Source organism: Dasypus novemcinctus, chromosome X (genome assembly GCF_030445035.2).
Source record: "Dasypus novemcinctus isolate mDasNov1 chromosome X, mDasNov1.1.hap2, whole genome shotgun sequence".
Lineage (NCBI taxonomy): Eukaryota > Metazoa > Chordata > Mammalia > Cingulata > Dasypodidae > Dasypus > Dasypus novemcinctus.
Genome location: NC_080704.1, coordinates 43543476 through 43569925, shown reverse-complemented (window position 1 = coordinate 43569925; position 26450 = coordinate 43543476). Strand labels below are relative to the sequence as shown.

General features: G+C 39.0%; 1 protein-coding gene across 2 annotated transcripts in view; it reads right to left on the bottom strand.

Moving 5' to 3' along the window:
• SYTL5 (synaptotagmin like 5) overlaps positions 1-26450 on the bottom strand; it is a 287943-nt gene that overhangs the window by 59668 nt on the left and 201825 nt on the right. For both annotated transcript variants that reach the window (XM_058292189.2, XM_058292188.2), the window contains exons 4-6: positions 13974-14089; positions 10845-10950; positions 7427-7561 (exon numbers count right to left, since the gene is read on the bottom strand). In XM_058292189.2, coding sequence (XP_058148172.1) covers positions 7427-7561; positions 10845-10950; positions 13974-14089 — 357 coding nt within the window. The remainder of the gene's footprint in view (positions 1-7426; positions 7562-10844; positions 10951-13973; positions 14090-26450) is intronic.

Sequence of the window (26450 nt, the reverse complement as noted above, 5' to 3'; positions counted from 1 at the left end):
TGTACATTTTATTTCCTCTGTCTAGAATGTTCTGCCTATTGCTTACTGGGAACACTCATAATTCTCTGCCTGAGGGTTCTCTATGACTACGGGAACATGCAGCTCACCAGCACAGATCAAACCAGAAGTATCAGAAATTTAGTGCCCTGGAAGCAGCTCTCAATCAATGAAAAACAGAGAATTGGTGTATAAATACCTCATGTTCCTCATCTCTTGGTCAGAGAACTCTGAAGCATGTTCTACACTGCCAATGAGATTGAGCTCTAACTGCCCACAGTGGGAACTAGCTTAGCAACACACTCTTTTTGTCTTCCTTCCCTTTCCTGGCTAACTTTCCCACTCGTCTATTTTTGTTGTCTAAGACCATATCCTAAATAAATTGCTTACTCTTGAATCTCTACTTTAGGGTTTGCTTCTAGGGTAACTCAAATTAAGGTAGGTGTGTATGGTGGGTGTGATGATTAAGTTCATTGTCAACTTGGCTAGGACATGGTGTCTAGTTGTCTGGTCAAGCAAGCACTACCTTGACTGTTACTGTGAGGATATTCTGTGGATTTAAATCATCAATAAATTGATTGTTTCTATGGTTGATTAAATCTACACTCAAATAAGGAGATTGCCTTTAGCAATGAGAGACGCTTCACACAATGAGTTGGCAGCCTTACAAGGAACAGTGGTAATTTCAGCAGTCAAAAGGAAGAATTTCCATCTCTACCTCAGCCAGCCAGCTTCTCCTGGGGAATTCATTGAAAAATTTCATTGGCTTTCCCAGCTTGCAACTACCCTATGGAACTCGGACTTGCTCACAGTTACGTGAGTCAATTCCTATAATAAATCTCATAATGTGTACATAATCTTCTCTCTCTCTCTCTCTCTCCTTTTCAACCCCAGACCTCTTGTATCTCCCACTCATATGGTCACACTCCAAGTAAATTAAGCTCTCTGGTACTCTCATGCTTCTTCACCTTCTCTATCATGTGCCATCACTTCATGAAAGTAAGAATTATTTTTCTTGGGCTCCTGTGGCTTTGCAAATTGGTTTAGGCTGTTAGCATTTGTGACAGCTTTTGGTCTTGGCTGCCCACCCCTTGCTGACACTAAGGAGGACTGAGCTCACCCAAAGTCAGTTAAAAGGAATAGGTATTAGCAGCACCAGCCAAATGAAGTAAAGGCTTCACAGGGAAGAGGTAAAAGTAATTTTCCTTTGGAGGACAATCCTTGCAGTCATTATCCACTAGAGTCACAGAACTCACAGCAGGTATTATGTAATAAAATGTACATATTTTCAATGATATGCAATAAATGTGAAAACTTCTTTCAGTTTGGTAAAGAAAGGAGTTGCTAAGTGCAATAGCAATGAGTGGTATTTAGTTTTATCTAATACACACACAAGAACAGTGTTGACTTGTGGCTGTGGTCCTGACTCAGAGGCAGAACACTTCCCCCTTGCTATATTCAAATTAATAGTAAGAGGATGCTGCTTAATTGGCATCTTAATTACAAAGATGTCAAAGGAAATTATATTCAGGACAGGAAAATAATTTTACTTCTGATGAATAAAGGATGTAAAACCATTTAATGATAGAAGGGGGCTAATAAATTCACTTTGCCAAAATAATGGATGCCAAGAAAGAATGGATATTTTAGTCATGACAGTACCAAAGATGCCATGTTTTTTGGAGAAGGAGAACATTGCTTAGAATTAGGATGAGAACTAGCTAAGGGCTGGTTTGACTGGGTGGGGGGGGTCTTTAATTTTGGTTGGGTTACCAAAGGAGCTTGTGAAACTTCAGAGAGAATTTGACAATCGATCCTAGATCCTCTGGAGAGCAATCAAGAATAACTGGATAAAACTGGTATGTGTTGGAGGAAGGGGAATGAGAGTGGAGAGAAATTAGTTGTTTATGAGAACAGAAAATGTCCCATGGTAAAATATTGCCATAGGGTGATCTGTGATCAATGATCCTTGAGGTTACTATTGTAATTATTTTGTGGTACCATGAACCACACCCATGTAAGAGGGTGAACTTAATCCATAAATGAAGTGTGTTCTGACTGCTCCACCTATTATCTATTCCCCTGTTTCTCCCCCTCTCCTCTGGCCTCCCTACTCCGTGGGACATAGCTATATTGAAATTAGGCTAATTGATAAACCTACTATGGCCTCTAAGTGTTCAAATGAAAGGAAGAGTCACATATCTCTTATTTTAAATCAAAAGCTAGAAATGATTAAGCTAGTGGGGAAGGCATGTTGAAAGCTGATATAGGCTGAAAGCTAGGCCTTTTGCACCAAACAGCCAAGCTGTGAATGTAAAGGAAAAATTCTTGAAGGAAATTAAAAGTGTCGCTCCACTGAATACACAAATGATAAAAAAGCAAAACAGCCTTATTGCTGATATGGAGAAAGTTTTAGTGGTCTAGGTAGACCATCAAACCAACCACAACATTCCCTTAAGCCAAAGCCTAATCTACAGCAAGGTTCTAATTTGCTATATTTCTATGAAGACTGAGAGGGGTGAGGAAGTTGTAGAATAAGAGTTTGAGCCTAGCAGAGGTTGCTTTGTAAGGTATAAGAAAAGAAGCCATCTCCATAACATAAAAGTGGAAGGTGAAGCAGCAGGTGCTGATGTAGATGCTGCAGCAAGTAATCCCAAAGATCTGGCTAAGATAATTCATGAAGATGGTTACACTAAACAATAGAATTTCAATGTACACAAAACAGCCTTCTATTGGAAGAAGATGGTATCTAGTACTTTCATAGCTAGAGAGAAGAAGTCAAAATCTGGCTTCAAAGCCTCAAAGGATAGGCTCTTTTGTTAGAGGTTAATGCAGCTGGTGAATTTAAGTCGAAGCCACTGCTCACTTACCATTCTGAAAATTCTGGGGCCCTTAAGAATTATGCTAAATCGACCCTGCCTGTGATTTATACGCGGAACAACAAGCCCAGATGACAGCACATCTATTTACAAGATGGTTTACTGAATATTTTAAGTCCACTGTTGAGATCTACTGCTCAGAAAAAAAATTCTTTAAAAATATTACTGCTCATTGACAATGCACCTGCTGACCTAAGAGCTCTCATGGAGATGTACAATGAGATGGATGCTGTTTCCATGCCTGCCAACATAACATCCAAATGCAGCCCATGTATCAAGGAGTCATTTTGACTTTCAAATCTAGTTATTTAAGAAATACATTTCATAAGGCTATGGCTGCCATAGATAGTGATTCCTTTGATGGATCTGGGCAAATGAAAGTGAAAACCTTCTAGAAAGGATTTACCATTCCAGAAGTCATTTAGAATATTTGTGATTAATGAGAGAATCACAAATATTAACATTAATAAGAGTTTGGAAGAAGTTGATTCCAGCCCTCACAGATGACTTTGAGGGGTTCAAGACTTTAGAAGAGGAAGTAATTACAGATGTCGTAGAAATAGCAAGAGAGCTAGAATTAGGAGTGGAGCCTGAAGATGTGACTGAATTGCTGCCCTTCATAATAAAATTTGAACGGATGAGGAGTTGCTTCTTAAGGGTGAGCAAAGAAAATGATTCCTTGAGGTGTAAACTACTCCTGATGAAGATGCTGTCAACGTTGTTGAAATGACAACAAAGGATTTAGAATATTACATAAACTTTGTTGATATAGCAGTGGCAGGGTTGGAGAGGATGGACTCCAATTTTGAAAGAGTCAAATGCTACAGTGGGTAAAATGCTATCGAACAGCATCATATGCTACGGAGAAATCTTTTGTGAAAGGAAGAGTCAATTGATATGGCATGTTTCACTGTTGTATTATTTTATGAAATTTCCACAGCCACCTCATCCTTCAGCAACCACCACCCTGATCAGTCAGCAGCCACCAACATTGAGGCAAGACCCTCCACCAGCAAAAAGATTATGACTCACTGAAGTCTCAGGTGATGGTTAGCATTTTTTAGCAGCAAAGTATTTTTAAATTAGGGAATGCACCCTTTTTTAGACGTAATGCTATTGCACACTTAATAGACTACAGTATAATGTAAACAACTTTTATATGCACTGGGAAACCAAAAAATTCGTGTGACTCACTTTACTGTGATATTCATTTTATTGCAGTGGTCTGAGCTCACCCTATACTATCTCCAAGGTATGCCTGTACATTGTTGTTACTCTATCCAGATCCCCCCTTTTATCATCTTTGTGCTCTTCCCTAGCTCTGAGTGCTTTTCTGCTAATGGCTTTCACTTGTGATCTTCAGAGGTTTATTCTTTAGCACTGGGGCTAGAGGTCTAGAAATGCCCAGAAATTTATATATTTCCCTCATACTCAGAGTAGAGTTGTCAGATAAAATACAGACCTCCAAGTTAAATTTGAATTTCATATAAACAATGAATTTTTTTAGTGTAAGCCTATCCCAAATACTGCATGAGACATAATTATACTTTAAAAAATCCATTGTTTATCTGAAATTCAATTTACCTGGACATCTTGTATTTTTATTTGCTAAATATGGAAACCCTCTCCCTGGGGCATCCATAGTCAATCACTGACTTATACACAGTGCAGTTCTAGCTCCTTGAAGTAGATAAACCTCTGAGGCATAAATTTTGCTCCAGAGTCTGCAACAGGATCAAGCTGAGTCTGAGACCTCACCTGAGATAAGACCCTTGCTTAGCTTCTTCCCCTTCTCCTATGCCCTTACTGGTTTCTCCTGGAATTGCTTCCTTAAGAAATCACTTGCTGACAAATTCTTGCCTCAGGATGTGTTTATGGGAGAGCATGATCTAAGATGGAGATTTCACAAATTACACCATAGTGACAACTGATCACAGCTTAAAAGGAGTTAGGAATCACTGCGTTGAGTAGCATTTTATTTTGTTTATTATCTGTAGTTTACACTTAACATTCTTTTTTTTTTTTAGGTACTGGGGCGGGGGATTGAACCCAGACCTCATATGTGGGAAGCCGGTGCTCAACCCTGAGCCACATCAGCTCCCCTGAGTTGATTTTTTCATTTGTTTGCTTGTTGTTTGCTTTTGTTTTCAGGAGGTACCGGGAACCGAACTTGGACCCTCCCATGTGAGAAGCATTTGCTCAACTGCTTGAGTCACACCAGCTCCCCTACACTTACATTCTTTTGTAAAAAATCTCCATTGCCTCAAGTGTAAAGTCCCTAACAACCAGTGAATAGCCATTTGACATGCTCTTCGCAGAGGTCTCTCATCCTCCCTTGACCCATTCATATTCTTCTTCCTGCTTTGAAACTACTGAAAAGAAATGAAATGAACAGGAATCTGAGAAAACATTATTTCCAATCTGTGGGACATGATATAAATTAAAAGAGGAATGCCCAAACCCAGTTGCTCTGGAAAAGACCAAATAAATATGAGGAAATACTGTGTATTGCAGAGGAGAAAGGGGAATTAATTGGTAAGCTGGGTCAGATAACAGACTAAAGAGACTGGGCTCTTACAATCTCTTTAGATCATAGGAGTCAAGAAAAGATGGGCTGCCTCCTGCCCTAATTTTCTTAGGAAAGATTTTGAGACAATAGAACTCATCTCACTGTGGAAATCCACTAATGAGTCATCACTGTGATAAATACATGCCTCAGGAAAAGGTCACCTTGCTTTACTGATGTCCTGAGCATTTCTACTCTCCTTAAGGGCAAAACAATGCTCTTGGCATGCTTAAGCCAACGCACACATGACAACTATATTCTGATGATCTGAAAACCACTTTAGGTGTTTACAACTGAATAAATAATATCTACTCGACCTCCTTCTAGTTTGCAAAAAGAACAAGAAATCTTTGGATCAATGCACCAGTGTCTGGTGAAGCATGCATGTAGGGCTTTATACATTTATGGTTATTTGTACCCAGCAGTATGAAAGACACAAGGAGGAAACAGGCAGATAGATTCTGGAGAATGATATAATCACCATGATACTGGGAGCATGCCCCTTATTCTTGTTGAGTGACTGCAAAGCAAATTTAGTTTTAAATGGAATAATTCAATTCTGTTTGTTAGGCCAGGAACATTTTTTTCGTTTTTAACAAGGAACTCCATCTTTCTTCTTTGTGTGTGTATGTGTGTATGTATGTCTGTGTGTACACACATGAAGTAGTTCCTCTCAAAGGCTAGCCTGAAGTGTAAGCCCAGACTGCTCATCCATGAAGTCTCCAAGAGGCTGAGCAAAAACAGCAATACTGAAATAGCTGTTTATCATCTCTAAATAATGTTGATCAATATCTCAATCATGAGTTCAATGTACAAAATAAAAAATGAGATTTTTATAGAAGTTTTTGTGGGACATGGCATGGAGCTACCTCCCCAAGTGAGGCCAAAGGAAACTACTCCAAGGACAAAAGCAACCATGGTTTTAAAAACTATTCATTTATGATAAAGGAACTATGCATTCTTGAAGATTTGGGAAATACTCGATGCAGTGATGATCTGTAGATAGTAGATGATAAATGATTTCTTTTCTGCCTCTATAATTAATTTTCTGTGCAGTGTGCTGCTCATGTGCAGTGCTGTTATAGGGAAAAAGGGAACAGGTAGGGAAAGTCACCATAAAATAATTAACCAATAGACAGAAGGCAGTTCTCTTTAGGGGAATTTGCTGGTCTATGTTTTAAAATGCATTACAGCGGAGATTGCAATTCCACTTACAGAATCTAAGGAGAAAAGAAAGTCTTCCAGGTTTACTACCTGGCTTTGCAGAAATACTGAAGCTCCAAGCAAAGAAAGGGAGTTAGTTTTTTAACAAACTAATGAAACATTGGGGTAGATCTTTTTGTTCACCGCTGTCTTTGATAATACACAATCATGAAAACAAGCCTTGGCTTATGCCCCAATAGGCTAAAGAAAAGGAAGCCTGATATGAAATGACTACATTCTTGGTTATCCTTTTTTATTTCTCTTTACTTTTCTTGACAAGGTGATAGCTCTGTGCCTAGGTCCTTCTCACTTGGCCCCACTGATGAAGTGGTTATGCATGGCACTAGAAGGAAGTGGAATCAATGGAAAATTCTCTAAGGCAATTCAAATGAAATCATTAATCATTTTTTAAAAGCTGCAAGGAATGTATATGACACTTGGAGGCTTCTTTTTCAGAAACTTAAACAGAAAATGGTCAAGAAACCAATGTAAAGAACTTACTTTCCCTATACATTTCCATTTGAACTGCAGCCCTGAGTCCCCAAACAAAACTTCATACCTGCAGGTGACACATAGAATTCCAATTGCTGTAATTCTAGGAGGGTCAGTGCTTTGCATTTCAACGAAAAAAAAAAAACACCCAAATTCCTAGCTTTTAACATTGTGTGTTAGGAGTTCTCCAAGTGGAAATAATTTTCAGGCACCTAGAAGCAATGTTTGGATAGAACTACACCAGCCTTATTCTCAGATTATGCCATTGACTAAACCGTATGTCTCTTACTTGTCAGAACTGGTAGCCAACTTTAAACTCCGAAAATTCTGGTTGTCTAAATCCAAGCTGTAGCTTCGCCCACTTTCAGTTTTTGGAGTTATGATTTCTCCTCTGGTTGCTGATCTGAACTTGCTAAGAAGAAATCTGAAATCACATTTATATAGATAGATAGAATATTGTTTACTATAAGATAAAAAGAGAAAGTATTTAAAATATCATTTAAAGAATACCATTTAGAGTTCCAATAGTGAATGATTCTTAGGGTTGAAATTATATCACTGATATGGAGACAGTGGCCACTAGAGGTGCTGAAGTCAGGGAGAGGGAAAAAGGTATAGTATGGGGGCATTTTCAGGACTTGGAATTGTCCTGAATGACATTGCAACAACAGATACAGGCCATTATATATCCTGCCATAACCTACAGAAATGAGTGGGAGAGAGTGTTAACTACAATGTAAACTATAATCCATGCTTAGTGACAATGCTTCAAAATGTGTTCATCAATTGCAATGAACGTACCCCACTAATGAAAGAAGTTGTTAATGTGGGGGAAAGTGGGAGGTGTGGGGAATGAGGCATATGGGAATCCCTTACATTTTTTATGTAACATTTTATGTAACCTAAGTATCTTTTAAAAATAAATAAAAAATTTGTTTAAAAAACAGTAAATGATTCTTCAAGAATGAAATATTCTGAGAACATTTTTTTAAAACATAAAAGTTGGCCTTGGGGTTGAGAGGTTTGGGGGTGTTCTCAGGATCTGTGAAGTATTGTGTTAAGGGTGGGGCAGAGAAGGTTATGGTGTTTTCTCCAAAGACCGCACCACTTGGTGGTAAGGCAGGCCTCTGTCCTTGCTCACCACATACTTGAGTTACTCATCACTGTCACCTGAGAATGGAAAAGCATTGCCTGAGCTGAACCTGTTTGCAGGGAGGCTAATAGGCAGCTGGAACTTACCTTGCTCAGAGAGGGGCTCTAGAAAGCTCTAGTGGGACAAACTCAGGTGGGAGCTTATTAGACTGCAGCTCCATGAGAGCAGCAAGTCTGCCCTTCTTGTTCCATAACAAATCCGTGGAGCCTAGAGTGATAAGCTGGCTTGCACTAGAACCCAATCAAGTCTTGTGGAATGAGTGAAGGAACCCATGCAGTGGAAACCATTCTTATATCTCCTATGACATATCTTCCTGTGGTAATGACATTTGGACAATGGAGTGTCTTATGTTGGATGAAATCTGATTGCCTTCTCATTTAACTTAATTATTTGGTACTTAAGGAAAAACAGCTTTTTCAGGTACTGAGCTTTAAGTCCTCATTGAGGTCCTTGAATGCCCAAAACATAGATGTTTCCAGATACTCTTTAATTAAAACCCAAAGTTATATTCCTTGGGAAGAGACTGGGAGAGACCAGTTCATTTACTTTACAGGCTACAGTTTTCTAGGAGGAAATGGATTCCAAAGGTATCGGACAACCTTAATAGAATCTGCCAAGTTGTCTGCGTTTCAAAGACTCCTAGAAGAGTGTCATTGTCAAGGAATCGGAGCCTTCAATATACGTGGAAAATTGCAGTTTTGGTGAGAACAGAACTCAATAAAATGTCAATATATGCTGCTTTCTGAACTACCTAGTGCATGTTCCCACTTCTGCCCTTCTATATACTGTATCTCCCCCACCTGGAATCACTCATATTCCTTTTTGCTATCTTGAACCTCCTCTATCTTTCAAGGTCCTCAACTAGTCCCACTTACAGTTTGATGTCTTTCCTGTTGGCTCCTGTGCCCTCCTGGAATTGGTTATCTAAGGTACTCATTTAACACTTACTCATTTATTACCTTATGGCATCTCTTGTAATTAAGTAATACTCTGCCTTGCTTTAGAAAGACTTTAAGACAGCTCCTATTGTCATCTTATGTTTTTTTACTTATTAACTTTTTGGGTGAGTATTTTCTCTCCCCAACTAAATGTTTTATTCCTTAAAGAATTATCAGATTCCAGTTTTGAGTTCCAGCAGGGCTCAGATCAGTGCTCAGGAGGTTTTAATGATTTAGGATTTGTATAATTTGCTATGCTGGTGATTTAATTATCGTCTCCCTGGCCCAACCCCACCATTTTGCAACCTGTTATGTGATGTCTTGGACGGGGTCTTCAAACTACAATTCTTAGAATCATTTGCAGGCTCTGAGTTAATTGTAATGGATTGTATTTTTATCAACCAGATACAATGTGAGATACTGCAACACAAAATCGGAGAAGCCAGCCATCCAATGCTAAAGGAGTTTACATTTAAGTGTGTGTGGGGGGCAGGGTAACAAAGTGCAATGTGATGATTTGTTTGCAGGTACAAGGCATTGTGGGAGCCCTGATGAGAGATAAATGGATTCAACATGGTAGGAAGGATTAGTTCATAGGATGTGCAGTCACTCTCGGTTATCTTTCCCATTCTTCTCTGCTAATTAATAAAGGCATAGTCAGTCATGGCTGTTTAAGTGAGATGGCATTTAGGTTTTCTTTCCATTCATAGTTCTGGATTTCTTTTTTAAAAAAGACTTTTTTGTAAAGCCAGATAAAAGCTCAGAAATTGGCATCCTCTCACTCTGACTTCTGCTGAGAGAACAAAGCAGTACTGCCTGGAAAGGACCCATAAAGAGACTTGTTGCATATTAGAATACCCACTATCTCGGCCAAAAAAAAAACCACCAAAAAACCCAAAAAGCATGGCCGATTGCTGCTTAATAAAGTAAGGTTATAAAATGCAGGTCTGTGAATGAGGCATTTTTCCTTTTGGTCCCTATAGCCTGCATTTTGTGGGCCACTTGTATTCCTCGATGGAACCCCTCTACCCCACTTTCCCAGTGCTTCCTTGCATCTTGCTCCCATACGTACTCACACACCTACTATAAGTACTTGACACATATATTTACTTTCCGAATTAAGTTACTGATGTGACCCAATATGTGTTTTCTTCCTTAAGGACACCTGACTGTTTTCAGAGGGGATGTAATGTTTTAGGCCCAATTAACCAGTCTTTTATTTGGATATTTCATACATCAACATCCACTTGGGGTGGAGGGAGGATATTGGCATTCTACAACAAAGGCAGCCGTCAGCTTTTTACAGACAGAACTGGCCCTGATATGAAAACTCTACCCCCGGGGAATAATGGAAACCAATTGGAGAAAGAACAGACATAGCAAATGAAAGGAAAATACTTTCATGCTGAAGTCAAAGGGGACCTTTATTTATCTAAGACTGAAAGTAATTAAAACCGCATTTCCTGAGGAGAAAGATAGGTAAGGATTATATTGGCTGAGTCTCTGTCCTTCTCTGGGTCACTGACATGACATCAGACTTGAAAAATGGAGACACCTTTATTTTAGAGGTGTTTGGAATAAAGACCAAAAATTCCCTTGGAAAGGCTGTGCCTTACCCCTTTCTCCTGGGCCCATCATGGCTGGTCTTCTGCCTACCAGAAGGTGAAGTGTCTGACTTTTCTGCATCCTGGTGAGCTTGCTCATGGTTTTGTATTTCTTCAGCTTTTCATTAAAAACAAAGAGAAAACAAATTTACATAAAAATATCCAGAAATGAGAGCAAATTTCTATTCTGCATTCACTCTCCTATATTAGCATAGGCCAAAAAAAGTATATAAAAATTGACAGTGATGTTCCCATCCAAAATTTCCCAAACACTGTTATTTCTAAACTGTTGAGTGTTCCAGAGTTAACTGAGGACTGAGATTAGGGCTCATTAGTGAGAGCTTTCTAGGGATGAATGCAATGGAGGTGCAAATATTTCATCTCTATAAGACATTTCTAGGGCAGGGTAGCCTGCCACTATGAGAAATCCAAAATCATTATACACTGGGTTTTAGCATGGGCTTGTAGCAAATGTACCTGACTTCTGAGCACATAAGCCAGACTTCCTGGGAGGAAGGGCACTTGTGCACACTGACATATCTGCTGCCTTGGAGGACAGTACACACTCTGGAAGGTGGTGAGGTTTGAGTGGAGGAAGCAGCTATAGCTGAAATTTGAATTCTAACCCACTCTTTTTTTTTTTTTAATTTTTTTATTTTTTATTGACTTTGTAATAATATTACATTAAAAATATATATGTGAGGTCCCATTCAACCCCATCCCCCCACCCCCCCTCTCCCCCCACCCCCCCCCAACAACACTCGTTCCCATCATCATGACACATCCATTGGATTTGGTAAGTACATCTTTGGGCACCTCTGCACCTCATAGATAGCCTTATACCCGGATAGAGTAGGAGGAAGGAAATATTAAGGATAAGAACCGAAATAGCTGAAATAGAACACAACACATAACAGTACACAAAGAGTCAGAAGTTGGTCACTGAAATGAATAATAAAACAGATAAATCTCTTGCAAAATTACTTTGAAAAATAAAGAGGAAAGGCACTACAGATAAAGGTATAATGCAGAAAAGAGGCTATTTGATCAATTCTGCTTATAAATTTGAAAACTCAGGGTAAATGGGTAAATTAATTAACTTAGCGACACTGACTGAAGAACAATAAAAAAACCTATAAAGAGAAATACTCCTGTAATTGTGAAAGAAATTGAGTCGGAACTTAAAATCCTTCATTCCCCCTCCAAAAAACCCAATCCACTCTAACCCACTCTTTAACTCTGTGGCATCACACATGATAGCACCCATCCAGGGAAGCCCCCTATTTGCTAGTGCCACATGCAGAAGTGGCACTGGAATCAGTTCCAAGCTTCTTAAACCTACCTGCAAGGCTTAAAAAAAAAAAAACAAGAGCACTCGTCTTCTGCGTATAAAAGATAGGATAGCCTAGGAATAGGTCAAAAGAAGCCTATTCTAATGTGCTGGAGGTGCAGTTAATGTTGGGGTTTAAGATATATTTAGGGGATTTGAATCTCTGGACTGACAATGTGATAGCCAGATCCTGAGCCTCAACAGACTCCAGCACCTACAATCTGATTTATTGGACTTACCACACTCAGCTAAGATGGAGGTGAAGAAGGACAACCACCACACCATGGAGCCTAGAGTGATTACAACTGAAAATGGGAGGATTGCATCAAGCATCCAGGTGGAATCTGAGCCTCCTCTTGACATAAAGGTGCAATGGACACAACCAATCCAGTGTCCACATAGAAGAGGTGGCATTGGATTGGGAAAAGTGGACATAATGGACAAAGGGTATGGGGAAAGGCAGGAAGAGATGAGAGGTGGAGGCGTCTTCGGGACATGGAGCTGCCCTGGATGGTGCTTCAGAGGTAATCACCGGACATTGTAAATCCTCACAGGGCCTACATGATGGAATAGAGGAGAGTATGGGCCATGATGTGAACCAATGTATATGAGGTGCAGAGGTGCCCAAAGATGTACTTACCAAATCCAATGGATGTGTCATGATGATGGGAACGAGTGTTGTTGGGGGGGGGGAGAGGGGGGGTGGGGGGGTGGGGTTGAATGGGACCTCACATATATATTTTTAATGTAATATTATTACAAAGTCAATAAAAAATAAAAAAATTAAAAAAAAAAAAAAAAGAAGCCTATTCTACCCTCCACTACACCATATATGAGAAATATGCTCCTAAACACAATTTCAAGTCAATATTTAACAAATCAAATTATAGTTTGTGGGAGTGGACGTAGCTCAAGTGGTTGAGTGCCTGCTTCCCATATACAAGGTCCTGGGTTCAATCTCTGGTGCCCCCTAAAAACAATGCAAACTAACAAATTGGAAAAAAAAAACAAATCTCACTGGGGAGTGAATGTAGCTCAAGAGTTGAGCACCTGCTTCCCATGTACAAGGTCCAGGATTCAATCCCTGGTAACTCCTAAAAAAATATATATATATATATATTTATATATATATAGTTCGAATGCACTGAATAACATTCTCAAGGTGAGTTGTCATTTTCATTCAATGACAGGATAATTCTTCATTGAGTGAGACTGTCCTGTGCATTGCAGGCCATTTAGTGTACCTGGCCCATGCCCACTAAATGCCACTGTGCCCTTATCATTGTGACAACCAGAAATGCCCCCTTGCATTTCCAAATGCTCCCTGGATTATTTTTTCTTTGTGGGGGAGTAAATTGCACAATATGAACCCTTGGTTGAGAACCACTGAAATTAGGAAAATTACCATTTAAATGAACTCTGAAGTAAATTCTGTTGAAAAATAAAGTATTACTTTTACAATGTGAATCATTCTGTTCATCTTTTATATGCTAGTTTCTTAAATGCTTAGTAAAGCACTGGGAGTGCATTTAGGAAAAGAACTGTCTGTGATGAGGATAAATGCCTCATTTCAAAATCTCAGTGAAAATCACTATGGATTTTATTTTCTACTACTCCCCCCCCCTTCCCTGGTATAAACTGCAGATTTAAAGAAAAGTTATCTGATTTTTTTCATGTTATCAAGTCTTAAAGTGACCTAAGGGGGTCAGGAAATTCAGCTGTGCTCATTTGCTACATACTATAAGGAAGTTAGTGAGTCCTCTCATATGAAAATTAAAGCAATTTTGAAAGCAAGGAATTGATTTGATTACCTGGACTTCTTCTTAGGATGGACTGTCGGACAACATCAGTGCCCAGAACACTGACTTGCTTGAAACGTTTTGCCTTTTCTTCAAAAAACCATTCGCCAGTGATAATCCTTAGCTGCCTACTCGAGGGAAAAGGGGAGAGCATTGAAATCCAGTTATTTAGAAAGATAATGAAACTCTCAAAAATCTCTAATCAAGAAGCAAATAGCCAGTTATTTATAGAGTATGGTGTTAGAGCTTTCTCAACCTCTGTAGTAATTTATGGCACTAATAATTGCTACTATTAAATACATCCTATGTGCCAGGCACTTGCTAATTGCTCTTCATACATATTTTTATCCATATAACGACACTGTGTAATGATTATATCTCCGTTTCATAGGTGAGTAAACTGAGACTTAGAACAATGAAATGAACTACTTCAGATTACATAGTTGGTAAGTGGTATAGACAGGATCTAACTCAGGCAGCCTGGCCTATGGCACAGGTTCTTAACCACTCTGCTGATGGGTAAATTGATAATCCCTGTAAAGCAATAGGGAACAGTTTAAGTTTTGAATGGCAAGGAGTCATACTCAGATGCTGTTTTAGAAAGATATATTGATGTGACATGGAGAATGGGTTAGAACAGAGAGAATAGTCCTGGATAGAGATGACAAGACCCTTATTAAGGAAATAGCAAGACTAATAGAGAAGAAGAAAGAAATGCAAAATGTAGGGGGTAGAAGGGCCTGGATTTTGTAATCAATTGAATATGGATTGTGGGAAAGAATGATCCTTGAACAATCATATCCATCTTATTCATCCCACCTGCAATGACTACATGAAATCTTCCCCTACCTTCTCTGCTGAAATATCTATAGCCCTCATGTTTGTCTATATGTCTCCCACAACCTCTAGCATTTTCTGCTTTATGTTAGAGTTATTTATACCCAGGTGCTCTCATGATTACTGGGCTGTAAGCTTACTGAGAGTTAGTATCTGATTTATCTTTGTAGTACCTTGAAGACAGTCTTTCAGAGACTAAGCTCTCAATAAATATTTCTTTATTAAATGAATGATTGTCTACTCCCCCATCACTTTACCATATTACCTTTATTTATATATCCTTACAGACATGAGGGCAAGAGCCTCGGCTATCTTGTTCATTTCTATGAACAGTGCTTGGAACTATGTTCAGTAAATACTTGTAGAATGAGTTAGGATACTCAGATTTCAGCTTTTAGGAGTTGTGTTGCTACGAAGTTCACTTTTAGGAATAGAACAAGGATTTTTAACATCTGTTGAAATCATCCAGTAGTATAAATATATATCTCATTATAATGAAAGTATGGGCTTAGTTAATTAGGTGAATACTACTGTACCAACAGCTCCAGAGGGCATATTCTGGGAATGGTAAAGAGGCCTGTGTATAACTGGGGTAAGAGATTCATGGAAGAATGATATGAAAAATGAGGCTGAAAGAAAGATAGGATTTAGGCCATGTCATAGAAGTCTTTGAATGCCAGGCTAAGGAGTTGGGACTGTCATTCTGGAGGCAATGGGGACTCTGGTAGCTTTTTTAAAGATCAGGCTGAATCACCTAATCTCTTGAAGATTACATGGAGAAGGGAGAAACTGGAAGCAGGTAGACCAATTAGGAAGTTCATAGAATAGACAGGGTAGTAAATACTGAAGATCTAAACTAGGTTACCATGGAGGTGAGGGGTGAAAAGAAAGAAATAGATATTTGGGTCATTAAGGATGAGAATCAGCAAGATTGGCTTTAAGTCTGACATGGTGGCTGAGGAAAAGCAGCCTAGGCTCAAACAGGGAGTTCTCTCCCCAGGAATTATATCCATGCTATCTAGCAACTGATGGGACTGGGAAATTTACAATTGGATTCCGAGTATAAAAACACTCCAGAAAAATACATCCATCTTGTTCCTCACGGCAAATAGCCTGAAGTTCTGTTTCTGAATATAAGGAACAAAACAAGTCATATCTGAGAAACAGTTTCACTATTAAGAAAAACTGAAAAATTTATTCCTGGAGAAAGTCATTCATTGAAAGGTAAGACCACAGCATGTACATCTCAGATTCACTTCCAAGTTGCTAGATAACCTACTGAGAAGCACTGATGACTGGATTAGTACCATAACTATATAAAATATGCTATGGAATACATCAAATCTACTAAAATGTAAGCTACCAGAAACAAATTATTGAATGACTAATTATTTCCGGATGCATCTCAACTAGTCTATAGACTTATATATCATAATTTATGTTGGAAATCCAGGTGGTAATTGTGGTAGGTAGAATTTTGAAAATGTACCTCCAAGATTCTTATCTCGGGGTTATTCAATAAAACACTAGTTTAGGTACTGCTAGGAAGGCACTTTTCAGATGAAATGAAGGTTACTAACCAGCTAACCTTAATATAGGGAGATTATCCTGGATTACCCAGGTGGGCCCAAATTAATCATATGAGCCCTTAGAAACAGAAGATAAAGAAGCTAGAGTCAGAAGGGGTGCTGCAAATGGGAAGGCAGAGAGATTTCCCGCATTCTTTTAGATGCAGTGAGAAGGTCCTGAGCTACAGAGATCCATGTGTAAGGAAGAGAGAGGCCTCTAAGAGCTAAGGTGGCTCTCAGCTGAAAATCAGCAAGGAAATGGAGACTTCAGTCCAACAATCACAAGGATCCTGATTGTGCCAATAAGAATGAGCTCAAACGTGGATTCTTCCTAGAACCTCCCTACAAAAACCCAACCAGGCAATACCTTGATTCTGACATCGTGGGACTTAGAGCAGAGAAACAGGCCAAACCAACCCAGACTTCTGACTTATGGAACTGTGATGCAATAAATTAGTTTTGTTTTAAGCCACTAAACTGTGGTAATTTGTTATAGCAGCAATAGAAAACTATTAAAATAATTAAACATAGAAATGTATTTGTTTTAATATTGGACTCAGGAAGTGACCTGCACAGATTGTAAGAAGACAAATAAGAAAAATTTAGAAGAGCAGTAGGGCAGGGGAAGGCCAACTATGGCTTGTAGGCCAAATTCGCCCTATCACTTTTGTGTATGGCCCATGAACTAGGAATGGTTTTTATATTTTTAAATGGTTGGAAAAATATCAAGAGAATATTTCATGACATACAAAAATATATGAAATTCAGGGAAGCGACTGTGACTCAATCAGTTGGGCTCCCATCTACCATATGGGAGGCCCTGGGTTCATGTCCCAGGGCCTCCTTGTGAAGGCAAGTTGGCCCCTGCACTGTAGATAGCTGATGGCGTGTGTGCCATGGAGAGCTGACGCAGCAAGATGAGCAGACAGAAAAAATGCACAGCAAATGGACACAGAGAACAGACAGCAAAAAACTATATATACACATATATATGAAATTCAAATTTCAATGTCCATTTGGAATACAGTCATGGTCAGTTGTTTGTATATTGTCTATGGCTGCTTTCATGCTACAACTGCAAAGTTGAGTGGTGGCGACAGAGACTATATGGCCCACAAAGCCTAAAATATTTATCTTGCCCTTTTCCAAAAAGTTTGCCAACATCTTTTACAGTGCAAAGAATTCACACAGAAAGAAACAAGAACAAAGGGGAATACTGTAGACAAATGATTGAATCCACCTAATAGTGGTATGCTAAGTTCTTAGGTCTTTTTGTTTCTTTGTATGTTCGTGGGATATGGTGTAGGATGGACAATGTACTGAGAGCGGTTTCTTGTGTGACAGTGGAGAATGGGACACAGCCAACCTGTGCACCTCTGTAAATGGGCCTGTAACAGTTTGATATTATTTATGAATTCCAAAAATAGATTTTGGATTGTGTTTGTAAACTGGCTTGTTCCTCTGGGTGTATTAGATTGTATTGAATTCAGAGGCTTCACTTTTACTTGATTAAATTATGATTAGGGCTTTGATTCAGTCAGTAGGATGTTGAGAAAATGATATAGAGAAGGAGAACATGGAGTTTAGTTTTGGATGCTGGAGCCCCGGGAAGAGAGCCAAGCTATTTGCCTGATAGTTTGCAGCTGAAAAGACCAGAGCCCTGAACAGCTGAGAAAGCCTGGAAAGAAATGAGCCCCAGGGAGAGAGACAGGCCTTATGCTTGCCTACAGCTGAGAACAGAAGGAGCTGTGACCATAGAGCCTTAGGAGAAAGAGGAAGGCTGAACCCTCGCAGAGAACAACAGCCATCTTGCTCCAACATATGACAACAGACTTTGGTGAGGGAAGTAACTTATGCTTTATGGCCTTGTGACTGTAAGCTTCTACCCCAAATATATACCCTTTATAAGAGCTAACAGATTTCTGGTACTTTGCATCAGCACCCCTTTGGCTGACTAATACAAAATTTGGTACCAGAGAGTGGGTTTGTGCTTTTGCAATTGCCAAAATGCTGGAATGATTGTATAAATGGGTAAGGGGTATTTTTTTTGGAGGAATCGTGAGATGCTTGATGGAAAAGGCCTAGGTTGCTTTGAAGAGACTATTGGTAATAATATGGAGACTAAAGTTATTTCTGATAAGGCCTTAGAAGAAAATAATTATGAGATGTTTGCTATAAAAGACCTAGAGTGCTTTGAAGAGACTGTTATCAGGAATATGGATGCTGAAGAGACTTTTTATAAGGCCTTGGAAGTAAATGATGAAACTATTATTGGAAACTGGAGGAAAGACGATCTGTGTTTTAAAGTTGCAGAGAACTTAGCATGCTTGACTCCTGATGTCACATGGAAGGCAGAATTTGAAAACGGTGAGCCTGGACATTTAGCTGAAGAACTTTCCAAAGTAAACTTGGAGAATGCAGCTTGGCTTCTCCTTGTAGCATATAACAAAATGCTAGACAAGAGAGATAAGCTGAGAAATGAACTGTTGGGAACAACAAAATGAGAAACTGATTCTGGAAATTCCAGGCCTCTAGAAATCAAGTCCCCAGATGATAGTTCCCCATTTGAAGACTTATCTAAACTTGGAATTTGTAAATCAGTATTGAAAATGCAGTTATCTAGGAAAGACTTGTGGAAAATCTTACTGTCTGATGGCTTGGACCCCTGCTTCTTACATGCTCAATCAACAAGCTTTTTGAGAGAGCTGTTGAACAAAACCACTGTCATCCTGGACTCAAATGGACATTGAAGGGAGACATGGAAGGGAAAAAAGCTTAAGAGGAAAATCATGGAACCTGAGATCTGGAATTAAGAGATCTCCTTTGGCCAGGAGAGGAACCCCACCCATGTGTACAGAGAGGGTGAGTTTGCCCCAGCTGCTAAAGAGGATGGATGTTCCAGCCTCCTGTTCAGGGAGAGTTTTGCTGTCCCAGGCTACAGAGAGGGTGGAGCACATTCCCAAAGAGTTGGGGAGAATAAAGACATCACCCCATAGATCTGAGAGGGGTGGGTCTGTCCCCAGTAGATTAGGAAGGCCAGGTCGCCAACTCATTACTCTGAGAGGATTGATTGGGCTTGTAGGCCAGAGGTTAGGGAGAATGTTGTCTTCCCCCTTTGTACTAAGGGGGTTGTACAGCGATTGGGTGAAGTGTGGCCATCACTCCAACACTCTTCTCTTGGAGGGTGAGGGTCTAGAGCTTGATCACCACTCAGATGCCTGATGAGGGTGGAAACAAGAAAATAGCCATTGGGCAAGCCTGTGGAAAAGGTGGGTCCCCATGAGGTCCCAGGAAGAAGAAACCATCATCTTAAGAATGACTCTCAGACTTTGATATCTAATGAAGTATGCCCTGCATGTTTTCAGAACTGTTTTGGACCCGTGACTATGTTTCCCTCCTAATTTCTTCTTATGGTGATGCAAATGTTTATCCTTTGTCTGTCCCTTTGTATACTGGAAACAGATAAATGGTTTTGTAAGTTTCAGAGTTCTACAGCCAGATGGGACATGCCCCAAGAAAAACTGAATTTTCCTAAACTGATTGTGATATGATTTTATACTTAGCATTGCTACTGAAATAAGGTTTTTTGAATATTGTAATGTCTTTTTGGAATTCAGAGGGTGGAGTGTAGCAATTTGATATTGTTTATGAATTTCAAAAACAGATATTGGATTGTGTTTGTAAACTGGTCTATTCCTCTGGGCATATTAGGTTGTATTAAATTCAGAGGTTTCACTCTTACTTGATTAAATTATGATTGGGACTTTGATTCAGCCATGTCAGTGGGGCCAAGACGGTGGGGACTCACAGAGAAAATAACACAGAGGAGGAGAGCACAGAGGGTTTAGTTTTGGACTCTGGAGCCCCAGGGAGAGAGCCAAGCTGTTCACCTGATAGTTTGCAACTGAAGAGAACAGAGCTCTGAATAGCTGAGAAAGCCCAGAAAGAAATGAGCCCCAGGATAGAGACAAACCTTATGCTAGCTTACAGCTGGGACCATGGAGCCTTAGGAGGAAGAGGAAGGCTGAACCCTCTCAGAGACTGGCAGTCATCTTGCTCCAACAAGGGGCAACAGACTTTGGTGAGGGAAGCAATTTATGCTTTATGGCCTTGTGACTGTAAGCTTCTACTCCAAATACATGCCCTTTATAAATGCCAGAAGATTTCTGGTACTTTGCATCATCACCCTTTAGCTGACTAATACAGCACCACCATATCATATTTACCACATATGTCTAGAGCTGGCAACACCTAACACAAATGAACGAATGTTTTCAGAATTAGTCATTATCTCCTGCTATACTTGTGCGAACAACTATAAACCTTGTGCTTATTCAACTCAGATATGTTCTTGAGTCATTTGTCATTTCAGAGCTCTGCAACATCAGATGAATCTCGTGGGCTTATGCCTTTGCTGCCTCCCAGGTCTAGGAGGTAGATACAAGGGTTGGGAGAAGGACAGGGGACCGATACTTACTGGGTGCCTACCATGCACAAGTAATGTGCTAGGCATTTTATAGATGATCACTCTAATCCTAACTATAACTAATAAAGTAGTTATTCTCAATTTTCAGATGAGGAAACCCAAGTACACATAGGTTAAATAACTTGCCCAAAGTTATAAAGATATTGGAAGAGATAAGACTTTTACTGAAAGCCCATTCCTGCCATTTGGCAAAATTGTAAGAAGAAAACATATAATTTTCAGCTATAATAAGGTCTGGGAAATGGATAGATTATGAGTCTTTGAGTAAGGGTAAAACACTACAGAAGCAAAGGAATAACATGTAGTATTTTATATAATGGGCTGTGATTGTGTGTGTGTGTAAGTGTGTGTCCATACACATGCATGTGTTGGGAGTTACAATGGTAGGAAGGAAGGGGGGTGAAAGAGGAAAGAAAATACACTTGATATTCACTATAAAATTTCAATCACTTCCATATCAATACAATTATTGAAAAATACAAGGCTTGATATTGACTCTGTATCTCTTTTGGGTCATATCCTGAAGAATGAGTGTGAGTGCAATTACATCGGATTACATGCATTATTGGTGAATAATGATTACCGAGGATACAGAATTTGCTAGTCCCTGATTTTCTTTAGAATTAAACTCCAGTGACTTCAAATTTTTACTAGGAAGCTTATATAAATGCGAAGTTAAGTTCTCTTTAGATTTATAGAGGAAACACAGGTAATCTTATCCTAAAAAAAGTAGGCTAAAACCCGAAAGATTCATTTTCTCCTTTTAACTTTTATTAATATGGGAGACCTATGAGATAAGATATGCTTTTTAGATATGCTGCAATAACGTATTAGTTTCCTCGTTATTGAGAAAATTAATTAGAACTATTAATAAATGTATTAATTACACAGCAATTATTAATTGCATTCTGACTATGTAGCAGGCCTGTGTTGGGCTAAGAATACAGAAGTGAAAAAGACAAATAAGGACCAGACCTAAAGGGAGTTTATGGTCTAGTTTGATTCCTTCCTTCCTTCTCAAACAGGAAAAGTAAAAAGAAATCCCTGGACATACTGTGGGGAAATTGCAGAACACTACAGATAAAGAAAATTTGTAAAAAGTAGCTGTGGAGGAGGAAAAAAACCTCCCACCAGATTGCCTACAAAGGAATGACAATTAGAATTACAGCTGACTTTTAATAGCAATAATGAAATACAGAAGCCAAATGAAGCGGTATCTTCAAAATTCTGGGAGGAAATGACCATTATCCTAGAATAGTGTATCAGGGATGAGGATTAAATAAAGACATTTTCAGCAAAACAAAACCTGAAATAATTTATCACCGACAGAGTCTCATAAAGCAACATCTAAAGGCTGTACTTCCAGAGGAGCTTAAAAATCTGAGATATAAAAAGAAATGATGAGCAATGAAATTGGTAAAATGGTGGATAAACCTAAGCAAATGTAACCTGTATAAACATCAATTATAATATATAGTTTTAAAAGATTTTCAGATCAGACTTCAAGAAATTATATGTAGCATATGTTTTAGCATGTATTTAATATATGTAGCATGTATATTTTTATATATAGCAATACATTATATATATAGCATTTAGGTGTAGCAAATATTTAAATATATTACATTTATTTTAAAATAGCATATATGCTATATACAAAAGACTCAGCTTAAACGTAAGGACACAGAAAGGTTGAAAGTCAAATGGTAAAAAAATACATACCATGAATCTAGTAACCAAACTAAATCTGATATAGTTGTATTAATTGGATACAAAATAGACTTTAAGCATTTCTAGAGATAAAGAGGATCATAAAGAACACCTCTAAATCAATAAGGAAAAAACTAACAGCCCAACAGAAAACTGGACACAACACATAGTAAGTCCTATCACAGAAAAGGAACAAATGGCCAATAAACATATGAAAAGATGTTCCAACTTCATTTATAATCAGAAAAATACAAATTAAAGCCACAGTGAAATATTGTCTTATATCTACCATCTTGATAAAAATTTTAAACTTTTCATGATACCAAGTGTTGGTGAGATTGTGAAGTAAAGGCAACTTTATATAAAACTGGTAGAACTTTAAATTGCTGCAACCACTTTCAAAAACAATTTGAAGGGAATGGATGTGTCTCAAGCAGTTGAGCCTCAGCCTCCCATTTGGGAGGTCACAGGTTTGGTTCCCAGTGCCTCCTGAAAAAACAAAAATGAACAACAAGCAAAACAAACGACAAGAAAACCAACTCAGGGAAGCTAATGCGGCTCAGTGGTGGAGTGCCAGCTTCCCACATGTGAGGTCTCGGGTTCAATCCCTCAAACACCAACAATAACAACAACAATAAACCCACCACCACCACCAACAACAACAACGAAACCCAAAAAAACCAGACCAAAACAAAACAAAACAATTTGGCATTATCATTTAAAGCTGAAAATGCTCATTCCACTTGCATGGCAATTACATTACCAGGTACACATTCTACAGGAGTCTTTTCAAGCCTTATTGGCAGAGGTCACTGTAAGAAACACATATTACATCCCAATCCAGAAAATACACACACACACAGACATGTATATGTGTAAGTATACTGGCAATTTCTATTCTATTTCATTTTTTAAAAATTCTGGTCTCAACCCAGTATATTTATTTCATGGCCCACCAATGAGTCATGACTCACAGTTTGAAAAACTCTATCCTAGGGAAGCTCTTGTACATATTTGCCAGGCCACATGTACAAGAATGTCATAGTAGTATTTTTACAACATCATAAAGTGAAATAACCTAAATGTCCATCAATGAGGAAATAGATATATTAGAGGAATATGATACAACAGTGAAATGAATGTAATGCTATTAGCATAATCATGGCTAAAACTTGCAACAAGATGTTGCCCTTAAAAAAATCACAAAAGGATACACAGAGTCTGATTCCATTTCTATAACATTCAAAAATGCAAAACTAGAAAATATTAGGAATACAAAAAAAAATGAAGTAAAACCATAAAGAAAAAGCACAGTCTAATTTTATCTCTGGAGGTAATGGAAGGAGATTGAATCAGGATGGGTGCACACTGTAGTCTTCAAAGATATTGGTATCGAATTCTTAAAATGGGTGGTGAATAGGGAAAACGGACTTTGGCCCAGTGGTTAGGGCGTCCGTCTACCATATGGGAGGTCCGCGGTTCAAACCCCGGGCCTCCTTGACCGGTGTGGAGCTGGCCATGCGCAGTGCTGATGAGCGCAAGGAGTGCCGTGCCACGCAGGGGTGTCCCCCGTGTGGGGGAGCCCCACGCGCAAGGAGTGCGCCCGTGAGGAAAGCCGCCCAGCATGAAAAGAAAGAGCAGCCTGCCCAGGAATGGCGCCGCCCACACTTCCCGTGCCGCTGACGACAACAGAAGCGGACAAAGAAACAAGACGCAGCAAATAGACACCAAGAACAGACAACCAGGGGAGGGGGGGAACTAAATAAATAAATAAATCTTAAAAAAAAAAATGGGTGGTGAATATATAGGTGTTCTTTTCAAGACTATTTAAATCATACATATATCTATGTATGGTATTTTCATATTTTTAAAAATCCCTCTAGTGTATGTAGGTAAAAGTTCTATATCACAGTGAGCAAAGCATTCTAAATAAAGGGGAAGGATTCTTCTAATATATATAACCGATAGAAATGCAAAAGAGTATGTCAAGGTAGTATGCCAAGGCACAAAACTAAATGTGGAGTTGCAACACCTACGCTCCAGTTCATTGGACTCACCCAGGACAACTAACAAGATGATGATGGATAACACCCAGCCCAAGGAACAGATTTCAACCAAGACAGTTCCATCCATCTGCTCCATGAGATCTAAGCCCCCTCTCAATTAGAGGCAGAGTGGGCATCACCATCCCCAAATCCTCAAGATCGGGTAATGAACAATGGACTAAAGTCTACTTACTATTATTCTATTACAGACTTACTGTTATTCTAGCAATGGGAGAACTCATCATTGATATAAAGGCAGTGGCCACCAGAAGTTCTGAGGGAGGAAGAAGGAAGAATAGGTGTAACTTGGGGGCATGTTCAGGACGTTGGAGTTGTCCTGTATGACATTGCAGTGACAGATACAGGCCATTGTATATTTTGTTATAACCTACAAAATTGTGAGGGACAGAGTATAAACTATAATGTAAACTGTAGTTCATGGTTAGTAGCAAGCTTCAATATGTGTTCATCAATTCTAACAAATTTACCACACTAATGAGGAATGTTGTTGATGTGGGAAAGTGCGGGAGGGGGAGGAGTGGAGCATATGGGAATCCCCTATATTTTTATGTAACATTTTTGCAATCTAATGTTTCTTTGAAAATAAAAAAATTGATTAAAAAATAAAAAAGAAGGAAAAAAATTCAATGTGAGATTCCTCTGATGTGAATCTCTCCCTTGACACTGGATTATGGGAATTTGCTAAACTATAGGTGACTTTGAAATATCTATGTAGCGATTGTCATTACTCTCCTGCCAAAGACCACCAGGCACCACCTGTGTTGGAGGAGTTCAGATTATTGCTTATGGCAATGAGGGAGAATGCACACTATGAGGAATCATGGGGTGTCTCAGCAAGAGGATGTTAGAAAGGATTTATTATAGAAATTGGGATTCTGTTAAGGGATTTGGGGGAAGGTTCAAGGAAGCAGGAATTTGCTCTGGATTAGATGCTGTCAGGAGGTAGAGACAATTCTATGATTGGGTATCTCTAAATTTTTTCTAGAAGGAGGAAAGATCAGAGCAGCAGGCACTTATATTATACTTGAGACAGAAGCAGCAGGCATTATATTAGCTAAGATAGAGGATGTTTGGCACTTTGTGGCTTGAACGGTGACCTTGGTTTTGTCTCTGCTTAGACAAGATTATGAAATGGTCTTTATCTAACTTTATCATGGTCACAGAGTGACCTTGTGGGATGGCTGGTGTTTTGTAAGATTGCTATGTCCTACAAGAGAGCACTGTGGTTTAGCTTTGAGTGCCAGGTCAGCTCCTACACCATCAAGGCCTCACCATAATTGTCAGATAAGTTTCTTGAGGTCAAGCGCTGCATTTCTCTTCTTCATGGCAAACAACTATACATACCTTCCTATACTCTCTGTGTCTCTTCCATCCATTGGTACTACCTTGTTTTCAAGTTTACTCTCCTTTACTTTCTTGACAACCTTGACAACTCTTATATTTAATCTATTGCAGTTATATTTCATGTATTTCAGAAATTATTACCAATCTATCAAAAGCAAACACAACAGCTGCCCCCTACTTTAAAAAGACAAAGACCCTCACCAGGACATATGGCAACATGAGATGTCATAATATGGCATGAATACAAGATCAGCTCACCAATACCATGTTAGGAATATCTCATTTTTTGGTTCCCTGTCATGTCACTTTTATCTTTTGGGTCTTTCTGGGTTCAGTTGTGTGCTAATTAGGAAAAACGATCATTATAACTCCCTTTCTGTTGTATGGCAACTGCCTCAGCTAATAATTGTGAGGAATTTTGTAGATTTCATTAAGATAGCAAAATGAACCAAATGGCTATGCCAGTGTCCCTATCATT